Source organism: Poromitra crassiceps (genome assembly GCF_964638095.1).
Source record: "Poromitra crassiceps genome assembly, chromosome: 11".
Lineage (NCBI taxonomy): Eukaryota > Metazoa > Chordata > Actinopteri > Beryciformes > Melamphaidae > Poromitra > Poromitra crassiceps.
This window is the reverse complement of record NC_139643.1, coordinates 48,664,283-48,677,027: the sequence shown is the minus strand read 5'-3', so window position 1 is coordinate 48,677,027 and position 12,745 is coordinate 48,664,283. Positions and strand designations below refer to the sequence as shown.

General features: G+C 42.8%; 1 protein-coding gene across 1 annotated transcript; it reads right to left on the bottom strand.

Annotated features, from left to right (window-relative positions):
* Positions 1–9,478: 9,478 nt before the first annotated feature.
* LOC310785380 (uncharacterized protein) lies at positions 9,479–11,712 on the bottom strand. Its single transcript, XM_083646433.1, has 4 exons — positions 11,637–11,712; positions 11,395–11,530; positions 9,896–10,008; positions 9,479–9,655 (listed from the first exon to the last, which is right to left on the bottom strand). The coding sequence occupies exons 1-4, from the start codon at positions 11,650–11,652 to the stop codon at positions 9,597–9,599; spliced, it is 324 nt and encodes a 107-aa protein (XP_083502559.1). The 5' UTR covers positions 11,653–11,712; the 3' UTR covers positions 9,479–9,596.
* Positions 11,713–12,745: the final 1,033 nt, after the last annotated feature.

Below are 12,745 nucleotides of genomic sequence, written 5' to 3'. Positions count from 1 at the left end.
AGCTACAGCCTTCATATGTTAACCTGCAATTCTGCCCATAGTCAGCAAAGGGAGAATTCTGAAAGCCAATATGTTTTTTTCTGTATAGCTTCCGACCACGTGATCCGGATGATGTCTGCTTCTATTTTTATGGATGAATTCCTCTAAAGGAGGGGGAGCTAGTCCATATAGGCACTTGTAGAAAAAACAGGCACTCTTCAAGACCTTGAGATTCTCAAAGCTCAGGAAGAGATGCTGTTCCAGAATGTTACAGTGGTGGTATGACAAAGGTTTTCTAGCAAATGCCTTGATGGCTCTGTAATATAGCTGTTCAATAGGTTTTATGACAGTGGCACCTGCAAACGACCAGTTTGTGAAGCAATATTCAATGTGAGAGAAAATCATGCAGTGGAGATATGTTTTAGCTGCATCAACTGTTAAGAAAGGCCGGATTTGTCTAAAATTGGCTAAATTATGGGATTTTTGAATGGGTTTTTGGCGCGATGCTTCAAATTAAGGTCTCTGGGCAACGCAAGCTTAATCAAACGCGAACCAGTGTTCAGCGAGATAATCACACATGAGGACCACTCACGGCTAAATGAGACTACACTGTGGAGTCGACGGGTATATTATACGTCAATAACGTCATCACTTCAAAGGACGAACACGGAAATTCTCTTTCCCTCACCTGGTTCAGCCCGGGGTAATCAGTGCACAGCAGCGCACACATCAACAACAGTCCAGGTTGAGTGGTGACGTGACGTGGAAGCCTATGCAACACTGTGTGTAGTTCTGGATTAGCTTAGCACGAGCTTTTTACTTCTAGGGCTTGCATTTACACTTCAAAACTCATGAAAGTGGTCCTCATGTGTGAAGATTATCTCGCTGAACACTGGTTCGCGTCTGATTAAGCTTGCATTGCCCACAGACCTTATTTGAAGCATCGCACCAAAAACCCATTCAAAAATCATAGGCAGAAACAGTGAAGAACCCGGAAGTCCGCGACTTCCGTGTTCCGACTACAAAAATACATCATCCCTGGGGCTCTCTATTAGCAGGACAAACATGCTGCATGTTCAATTGGGCTTGGGACTTAATCCCAGAATGCAATGCAAATCAATCCCAGAATGCAATGCAATGCAAGCTTCATGGGGGAAAGCTCTCCATTCACTTCCATACGCCAGCGTCATTTCCCTTGAATTAAACATAGCTAAAAGCTGTTGTGTGGTGGGGCTGCGCAGACAACAAATGTAAAAAAAAATCGCCAATTAAAGTATTTTTGTACTCCCGAGCAAAACAAGGAAGCCATTGAGAATTGGCGAAGAGAGAAAAATGTGGATTTAGCTGTCAACAAAGTTGGAGTGTTCATCTTCCATATATATGATCTTTGTGTGCAACACATGACATAGGAGGACACCAGGATTGGGGAGGAGTTTTAGTTTCCCCCTGTTTTGGGCGTGGTTTCTGAATGATGACAGCTCCGCAGTGTCTCTATTCTTGCAGCTTTTCACACAACTCGGCCGCCAATAACCTGCCAATAAAAGAAAGTGCAACTCGCACGCACGCAGACAAAAGACAAAAAACAGATGTGTAATTGAGTGATCCCATTCATTCATTCCCACCAAAATCCATGTCTTTTCTATCAATTCAGTTCAATTTCATTCAAAATGCTTTAGGCATATATTAAAATTAACAATATCACCAAGGTTCTATTACAAGGGATAAAGTATAATAAAAAGAAACATCTGCATAAGCTGTTCTTCCCTTCATATCAGTGTGTGCATGTGCATGTGTGTGTGTGTGTGTGTGTGTGTGTGTGTGTGTGTGTGTGTGTGTGTGTGTGTGTGTGTGTGTGGAATCAGTTCTCTTCTATTTTCTTCTGTTTGTCTGTCACTTTCTGTGCCTCTCTCATGCATGATTACTTCTCTCTCCTCACTCTCTTTACCAGCTCTCTCTCTCTCTCTCTCTCTCTCCCCCTCTCTCTCTCTCTCTCTCTCTCTCTCCCTCTCTGGATCCATTATTGGCTGCTGCTCCTTAAAGTCAGGCTCAATGTGAAACCAGTAGCTCCTCCCATCCTCGTGTGTATCATCCCAGAACCAATTTGATGTCTCTGCATGGTGCAGCCGTGAGCAAACACCTTCCTATCTGCTCAACTGATTCTTCCCATCGGCCAGCTCATCCCCCCCGTCCCCCTGCTATATAAACCCATAGATAGGCACATCCAAAATGTATATTCAAACATCTCACTGCACTCACTGGCCTATAGACTTCCAGGTGCATGCAAAATATCACATGCATATAGGAGAAGGCTCTATATACCCGGGAGGGGAATCACCATAGAGTTTGTGTAACTGACAGACACAGACACTTTGGGCAACTACGTACAGTATAAACCCTGAGAAACACACACACACGCACGCACGCACGTATGCACACACGCACGCACGCACACACACACACACACACACACACACACACACACACACCCACACATACACGTACACACCATTGCGCACACAGGCCTCGTGTTCCAGCTATGATCCGCAAGCGCCAGACATCCGAACACTGAATTAATAATGCAATAAACAGGAACAGGAAAAGGAGAAGAGAGGGGGAAGAGAGAAATAGAGAAAGAGTGAGAGGGAGAGAGAGAGAGAGAGAGAGATGTGAGAGAGAGAGAGAGAGAGAGAGATGTGAGAGAGGATTCCTGACATCACTCTCGTCTCGGGCGGTTTTCCGAGGTGAGACAGCTGGACAGACTGCTTATGCAGCAATACCCTTCTGTGTCCGTCTCTCCTCTTCCTCTCTCTCTTCCTCTCAGTGCTTCCCCCTACAGCCACCACCACCTCACTGCACTCCACCCTGTCTGCTGTCTACCCCCACCACCCTCTCTCCTCATCCACACCATCACCTCCACCTCACTGCACCCCGCCCTGTCTGCTGTCTACCCCCACCACCCTCTCTCCTCATCCACACCATCACCTCCACCTCACTGCACCCCACCCTGTCTGCTGTCTACCTCCACCACCCTCTCTCCTCATCCACACCTCGTGCCCCTCTTTAAACGCCTCTTGCTTTCCTCCCTCTCCCCCTACTCCCCTCTTCTCCAACCACCCTATACCTCTATTGCCTCATATCTCTCTCTCTCTCTCTCTCTGTCTCTCTCTCACCCGCTGCAGTTGTCTCTCTCTCCCTTCTGGAGGAGGATGAGGAGAAACCCCAGTGGCACCGCTACACCATTCGTCTGTCTGCGGAAGGCAGCCAAAACCCACTCACATACAGAATGGATAGAGGCAAACACACACGCACAAGCATGCACACATACATACATACGCACACACACACACACACACACACACACACACACACACACACACGCACACACACACACGTACACACATGCATACATACGCACGCACGCACACACACACACACACACACACACACACACACACACACACACACACACAGAGACACACACACATACACACACACACACACACACACACACACACACACACACACACACACAGAGAGACACACACACATACACACACACACACACACACACACACACACACACACACACACACACACACACACACACACACACACTCCTTCAACCTATAGACACATCCAGTGGTTGATTTCTTCATATGATGATATTAAGGGAATAATACAGCAGTGTTTTGAAGCTTTAGCATACATGATGTTGAGGATCTATAGTATCCAAAGTAAGAACACAGACTTTTTAGTGATTCAAGAAAGAAAAGAGTTGGCAATGGAATATGGTCTGTAAATTTAAAAATGAAAAATGATGACCTCAGTATAGCAGTGTGTGGCCATGCTTTACTACTGTTTGTTTTTTTGGTGAATGCTACACATGCTCAAATCATCCACATTCACGTTCTGTATAAACCCGTGGTCCTTTGCTGCATCCTGTCATCCCCTCTCTCTCTCCCCACCGCTCCTGTCTGTCCACTGGCCTATATCATACATCCCCTCTCTCTCTCCCCACCGCTCCTGTCTGTCCACTGGCCTATATCATATCCTGTCATCCCCTCTCTCTCTCCCCACCGCTCCTGTCTGTCCACTGTCCTATATCATACAAGCAAAATGCCCAAAACCTAACTTTAAAACAAACAAACAAAACAGGGACACTTTAGGCCCTGCATGGTAGTTCGGGCCCTGTGCTATTTTTCCTTATTTTACCCATCTTCTACTTAAAATATGCTAGACTTAGCTAAATGACTTGATTACATTGATGGGGCAGTGGGGGGGGGGATCCAAAATTCCAACCTCCTACAAGGAAAAATGTGATGAAACGGCCCTTGGGAATTTCTGAGTGAAAACTGAATGCATAAACACTATTTGAAGATAGAAAGGAATTGTTTGTTTGTGTGTGGTGGTGCTCCCCTCCCCTCCCACCTCTATTTACAACACAGAGAAGAATATTTTTGGTCGACTACTGTAGTTTACTTTGCCTGAAAAGGCTGCTTTCTTCTTTTTGGGATGTGATGATAATTTTAAATAAATTACTAAATTCCAAAGTGAGATATCCGGCATTTGAAAAAAAAGTCACACCTACTCCTTCCAAATAAGAAGAGAATCATGTGGGGTTTTTTTTTATGTTGACAGGTTGACATGTTTATTTATTTACCAAAAGTATAGTCCAGCTTTTCCAAGCGGGAATGCATAAAATAGGTTTTCGCCAAGCAGAAGACTGATCCAGATCCAGATGCAGTGGTCTTCCATGGTCAGCTGAATTTCCTGCCTTACTGGGCCTTTTGACATTTCCCTCTTCCTCTTTGAAGATGTGAACCCTGTCAGATGCCAGGGCAAGAGATGACCCTGGGTTTGTCATTGAGAACCGCTGACAAAGACCAGCAGGGGCTACAACGGATGCTATTGGTGGTGGTGCAGCTGCAGCCGTCAGTGTCCTTCAGAAACCTCAACCTCTCCAAAGAGTCCACAAACAGCATGGGGAAGTGTCCTGCTCATTTTCCTGTTAAAATCAAGTGTTGTTTTCTGTGCTTTGATTTGGTTTCAGGGGTAAAAAACAAACAAACACATTTTAGTGATGGATGCATATAAGATGCGTATAATTCCCATTTTTTATCTCATTTTCATATGTTTTACTGTTCTTTCTTTTTACGCCTTCTTGTAAAGCACTTTGTAAACTAGATATGAAGTAAAGTGCATTATTACAGTTAGTAGCAGTAGTAGCAGCAGCAGTAATATAGTAGTTGTCATCGTCGTGATCGTCGTCATAGTCGTAGCAGTATAGTGCTATTATTGCAGAGGGCAAAAAAATGCATGTGTTCGAAAGGACACTGGTGATAAAAATTGAGCCTTTTTGCAGCTCTGTGGAAGCTACATGTTAAAGCATAACAGACTCTTTTCAAGTCAATCGAATTGGACACGTCAATCTTTTCCCCGATGTCACTGACTCGCCTTGCATGTGAAGTTATGCTGACATAAGACAGGAATGCATTACCTTTACGCTGTGCATTGTCCAACCCCATGATGTAAATGTCTCATATATATTCACATTGTATCATGACATTGTGGATGTTTCATGAATGTATCTATATTCCTCTCTGTGTGTGTGTGTGTGTGTGTGTGTGTGTGTGTGTGTGTGTGTGTGTGTGTGTGTGTGTGTGTGTGTGTGTGTGTGTGTGTGTGTGTGTGTGTGTGTGTGTGCGCGTGCGTGTGTGCGTGTGTGTGTGTGTGTGTGTGTAAGAGAGAGAGAGACAGAAAGACAGAGAAATTGAAAAATTAACACATCCAGTTTTACACTCTCATTTATTTGTTTCTTGGTGTTCCAGTTAGTTCCAGTTCACATTAAATTTGTTTGCTGATTTTCCATAACAGTTACATGTTTTAATCATAACATTTAGTTATAGGTAAGTCTGAGGAATTATTTTTTTCATGGCCACAGCAGTAAAATCATACTCGGGTTTCCAGTGTGAACCGTGTTGGTCCTCAAGTTGACGTTTACTTCTTCAGGGCGTTCTTCAGGACAATATTGTTCTTGTCACGAACGTAGTACAAGAGATCTGAAACCAAATGAAGCAGCATGATAGTAGATGCAACAAAATGTACTGTACATGGAAATTACTTATTTTCATTGGTTCATCTTCTTGGAAGGAGCTCTGTAACTGGTTTGGTAGGTTAAGGTTTGTACCACTTGTCTTTTTCCCTGGGCTTCAGTTTAATGTTACAGAGAAACACCTTCTTGTCTGCTTACTGAGGCTTAGCTCAACCAATGCAGCTCTGTCTCTGACCTTTCAACTTACCAATTGGGACTTCCCCAGGGTTGAGCAGGAATATGTTCCAGATTATGTTGGGCCCTACTGGTTGAATCCGATTCCCATTCACTGTCACAGTCAGGATGGACATGCCGCTGTGTGTAAACCTGCCGAGATAACACAGACACAAGAGTGAAACCTGCTGAAATGATGCTTATGTTCATTTCAACAGCACAACACTGTCACATGTTGATGTGTTGCATGTCTGAAAACTTTGCTGTGTGTTTGCAGATTGGTTCAACATACATGAATTATGATACATGAAGCACTATGAAAACATCAAAAGTTATTAATTTCATAAGTAAAATGTACACATTAATGAGGCCCCTATTCTCCCACAGGCCTTCGGCGCTAAAACGGGCCTTAAACGCAAAAAAACGTGCCTTGCGCCTGTTTTGGGACGATATCAATATGGCTTTACGCTGCCAAATGCGCTTTAGGCCGAATGGGCGTGGCGCAGTCCCAGAATGGGCCAAAGTGGGCGTGTCGGCGCTAAATACCGGCCTACTGATATCTTCCGACCTGGCGTAAATTTAGCGCCTTGCGCTTTTGAAAAGCAGGCCTATTCAGTGCGCCGGGGACACGATAGTGAATGGAGAATAGAATATATAGAAAAAAATAGTTTAGAATACAATAGAATATAAGATTGGAAGATTACAGCATGCAGTGGCAACCCTTCTCAGGCTTTGGGTGAAGCTGTAATGCACAGTTTCATTTATTTAGTTTAGGCTATCATAATCATCGCCTTTTTTCATATCATAATCATCCCCATTTATGTGCAGCATCCAGACAGCAGCAGAGTTATATCTGTCTGATCTTTTTCTAATGGGATAGCTGTCTAATATTTGATGTATAAAAAAATTGTTTAGGAACATTTTGATTAGCCATATTAACGTAGTATTAATATAGCTCAACGTTTTATTATCCCCCCCCCCCTCCCGAAATTAGCTAGGCTACTAATATTACTAATATTCCTAATTAATATGTATTATTATTTCATTCAGATAATTGACATTATAGGCATGTATATCGTTTAATGTGAGAGAAAGGGAGAGAGAAAGAAAGAGAGAAAGAAACTGGAGAAACTTTTGTGTAGCGCTTCTTCAAACCCCACTCTCATTACAGCTATTCATTACAGAATTGTCTGTTGTATTTATATTTTCTGTTTGCAAAGCAGAGTAGTTAGAATTATTTCCAAATGTTTCCCCCGTCTGTGGCAGCGGAGCTGTCCGAGGTGCCGTGTAGCCTACATTAAGTGCAAGAAAGAATGAGAAAGAGAGAGGGGGATATTTAATTAGGCAACAATTCTAAATAAAATATGAAAAACAATGACAAAGCAAAAGATTAATTTAATAGGGGCATCCTATTATATATCCTAAAGCATAGGCCAAATAAAATACAAATACTCAATAATAAAATCCAGTAGGCTAAATAAAATAGAATAAAGTAATCAGATCCAGTAAAAGTGATAGGTGTCATTCAGAGGATGTTGCATCGTGCAGTGGGGGAGAAGAGAGAAAACGATATCATTCTGGCCAAATTTCATCTAATCTCATGACATCCAGCCGGCTATATTTTTTTCTATCCGATGCGTTTAGAACATTATTTTCACTTTGATCTTGCTATAGTGTAGCGTATTTACATGCTTGCAGTATTTAAACTGCAGTTAGATTGGTTTGAGAAGCATCATAATATGGAATAATAGCCGATATATGGAGACAGACGGGATGAAGGGAGGTGGGGGGGGGGGGGATCAGAGGCTTGGGTTTCGTCTGGTTTTGCTGGACCACTGGAATGGAGCTTAAAAGGCAAGCATGCAATTCGTATATTGCACTTATCCAATGAACTGATGGTGCATAATTTTACGCTTAAAAGGCGTGGTTGTAATGGTTGAGGCTGCGTCTAGCGCCAAGACCAAGATATCAAGTGCGCTGGTCCACGCCCACTGATTTGCGCTGCGCCAGGCGCTCGGCCTAGAAACAGCGTCGATGCAACGATAGGGGCCCATGGTATCTGTTTAGAAAATGATCTAATGCCTCCCACACACTAGAGGATAAAAGGCCCGATTTAATGCCCGATTCCCCTCGGGGGGGCGTGGCCCGATTCGAGGCTAGTCTCAACCGATTTTTTGTCAAAATAATTGTCAAGTGTCTGGTGTCAATAAATTATTGATTGAATCGGAGCCGGCCCGATCTCGAATCGGGCATATCAAACATGTTTGATATTTACGATCCTATGTTTACGATGGCTGTCTCCCGACGGAACCCGCAATAGCCAATGAGAGCGAGCAGACCGGGACGCGTCGACGGTCATACCCGGATGTTAATGCAGCGCTACGAGTTGTGGCAACAGCAGTGCCATGTAGCTCCTCTCTCCGCAGCATCCTCACAGCTTAAAACAGGGTGGACAGCGGCCGATGGCTCTCCAAACATGTGCCGAGCGGAGCGGTTTGTTTGCTTCAAGGGAGTGGATATGCTGTAATATGAGCTCTCAGACAGGACGTTGTTTTATCTCATTTTGCGAGGGTGTCCGCGCTGCTTGAAGTAGACCCGCCGCTCGGTGCATGTTTGGAGAGCCATCTGCTGTTGTCTGTGTGAAGAAATTTAGGTTTTGTGGGATATAAACAGCCTACAGTCTAGTTGCTGGGATCGCTGTGAGTCGGTACTTCAAACGGCTGGTGTGTGGTCTCGCAGTCTGGCCGAATCGTCTAGTGTGTGCCTTCAGGCGATTTTAATGTTAAAATCTGATGAAATTGTCCTTATGTCTGTGGTCTCTCATGTTTTTAAAATCGGTTAAGATTTGAAAATCCTGTAGTGTGTAGGCAGCATAAGCAGCATTTTTGCTTTAACCTATTAAAGACTCAGTTCATGTAAGAAGACATGTTCAAAAAGAAGAAATTAAAGTACATTTCAGAACAAATCTTACACAAACGACATAAACAAATGTGATAAGTTAATACAATTACACCAGTCCATATGCATGGTTAACGAATGGCCATCACATGTATATAAGCATATCTATTTTATTAATGTACCCAAATCGTGTGTGTGTGTGTGTGTGTGTGTGTGTGTGTGTGTGTGTGTGTGTGTGTGCGTGCGTGTGCAAGAGAGAGAGAGAGAGAAAGACAGAGTTGTCTTCTTGAAAAATCAACACATGCAGTTTTACACTCTCTTTTATTTGTTTCTTGGTGTTCCAGTTAGTTACAGTTCACATTAAATTTGTTTACTGATTTTCCATAACAGTTACATGTTTTAATCATAACATTTAGTTATAGGTAAGTCTGAGGAATTACAAGGAGCCTTTTTTTCATTTTCTGAAGTTCTCCACGACAATTTTGTCCTCGTCACAAACTTGGTAGTTGAGATCTGAAACCAAATGAAGCAGCATGATAGTAGATGCAACAAAATATACTGTACATGGAAATGACTTATTTTCATTGGTTCATCTCCTTGGAAGGAGCTCTGTAACTGGCTTGGTAGGTTAAGGTTTGTACCACTTGTCTTTTTCACTGGGCTTCAGTTTAATGTTACAGAGAAACACCTTCTTGTCGGCTCACTGAGGCTTAGCTCAACCAATGCAGCTCTGTCTCTGACCTTTCAACTTACCAATTTGGACTGAGCTGTGCAGGCCTATCTTCCAGGCTATGTTGTGCCCTACTGGTCCCACAGGCTTCCCCTTCACTGTCACTGTCAGGATGGACATGCCGCTGGATGTAAACCTGCCGAGATAACACAGACACCACAAGAGTGAAACCTGCTGAAATGATGCTTATGTTCATTTCAACAGCACAACACTGTCACATGTTGATGTGTTGCATGTCTGAAAGCTTTGCTGTGTGTTTGCAGATTGGTTCAACATACATGAATTATGATACATGAAGCATTATGAAAACATCAAAGTTATTCATTTCATAAGTTAAATGTACACATTGTATCTGTTTCGACAATTATCTAAGCAGCATTTTGCTTTAACCTATTATAGACTCAGTTCATGTAAGAAGACATGTTCAAAAAGAAGAAATTAAATTTCAGAGCAAATCTTACACAAACGACATAAACAAATGTGTTAACACATTCACTGCCAGACGTTTTTTTTTTACTGTAGTTAGCTTCTGCCAGAGGGTTTTTTTGAGGATTCTGGCTCATCTTTCAAGACCTGAGGATTCTTTTCTGCTAAGATTTTGTGAACACACAATATCTCAAAAGAACTAATAGAATGTGTGCTTTCTCTGTCTAAAAGAGTTAGTTTGTAGAGTTAGTAGTTATTTAAGCATTAGCAGTTGAATACAGCATGGTTTCAGCGTCAGAAAAATTATTCAGAGATAAACGGCTTTTTGTGAAATTCGATAGAACAGTCACTTTAACCATTCATTTTTGGCATCAGTAAGACTTCAGACATCTAAACAATAGTTTTGAACAGTAATTTCCTCCATAACAGCAGGAAACCCCCTCTGCTTCCAACTCCTCCCTCCGTGTGTGTTCTCCTCCTGCCTCCCTGGCTCTCCAGCGGGCGTGTCACAACGAAGTTGCTGCTGCTGCTGTGCCTGTTTGCGCGGCCGCTGTTTGAGGAAGTCTGGGTGGACTCGCTCGTTTCGTGGAGTTTTGGTTGAGAGCTTTGATGAAGGTTTTGCGATTCTGGTCATATTTATGCTGCGTGTTTCAAAGTGTGCATCCAATCTATTCTTGGAACCCCCCACCGTTGCCACCGCTGTGCATCAGCGCGAAAGTGAAAGCGTTTTCGCCATCAATTTTACAGTATGAGAACGGCTTCCTCGCTTTTCCCTCCAGTTTTGGGTCGCCTCTTTCTACTGTGGAGAGACATGTCGCCACTCAGTGGGTCCGTAAAATAGATTATACACATTCAATACCTCCAATTCTGGTGTAGGAGACGTAAAAGGGTTAGATCAACGTCCCACCGTCAAAAAAAAAAAATCGATTTTTTGACGTATTAATACGTCATTGGCAGTCAACCGTTGGATTATTTTTGACGTATTAATACGTCAATGGCAGTGAACGTGTTAAGTTAATACAATTAGACCAGTCCATATGCATGGTTAACGAATGGCCATCACATGTCTATAAGCATATTTATTTTATTAATGTACCCAAATTCCTTGTGGTCGATCTCAAATGTCTGCAGGGCCTGCAGTAGGGTCTGACCACTGGTTGACTGAACAGTGAAGGGAAAGTCCTCTGTGGGAGTAACCAGAGTATTCTGGATAGTCAGATTAAAGGTGATGCCTGTAGAAAAAAAGAGCATGAATAGATTTCAAATCATTCATTGCTGAAAAAGAATTATAAATATCTGGTAAACTTCTTGACAGGTGAGCTCTTATATATCCCATACCTATGTCACGGGCCATTGTGTTGTTGTCCCTTTCGTTGTGCAGAGCCAGAGAAGAGGTGGAGTGGAGTGCTTCACTGCTTTCATCCATCAGCCTTTATAGTAATCCTGCTCGTCAGTGCTATGAGGAAGTGTTATATTTCCAAACACATCTTACCGAACTCCTGGATCTCACCAACCTCCAGGCCCCCGTCTGCACGTGTTTCTGTTCATTGTGTGTGTGTGTGTGTGTGTGTGTGTGTGTGTGTGTGTGTGTGATGTCGACATCAGAGGGCACTTATCATCTTTCCACAGAAAGTGACAATGCCTGATGTACACCACTATAAATGTGTCGATCACGCTTGTTTATGTGGGACTTGATTCTCGACTCAACTGTTACCGTTTTCACACATGCCTATAATGCAAGTATGACAAAAATGACAATAAATGAATCTTGAATCTTGAATCTTGAATCTCCAGTTCTGATTGCAACTTAAGGTCCAGCAACTTCATCAAGACTCACCATTCCCAAAGCCCGCACTGTCTCTGGTCACAACGCCTTCCGATTTGCTGCAGCACGACTTGAACACTTTACAAAACACCCTCAAACTCACTGTCCTCTCATCACTCACTGCTTTAAAAAAAAAATCTGCAACAGTTCGTAGTCGACTGTTTCACCTGTTGACTGCCTCCCACTCACACACATACCCCCCAGCCCCCTCTTTCCTTCCCGCCATGCTCCTTATCTCACTGCCCTCACTCCCCCCTCCTCCTTCTCTCTCTCCTTCTTTAAAATCAAGTTGATAATTATGACGATAGTAATAATATTAACCACTGTCCTATCCGTTGGGCTTGCAACAATGATTAACCTTGACTTCTAAATTTGGAGTGAACATAATTTCACCAGTACATTTTAGATATTTACCAATTTGGTAACACTTTATAATAACATTCAGTCGTAAGTCATTTATAAGCCTTTAGTTGATTATGAACTCCTCACTTACAAAACATGAATATACATTTGTAGATGATTAATAAATGCTATGTTAACATATCACAAATGCGTTGTAAGTCATCTATAAACTTTTAGTAAATTAGGTGTTCCTCACCTGTTATAAATGATGTGTAAATCA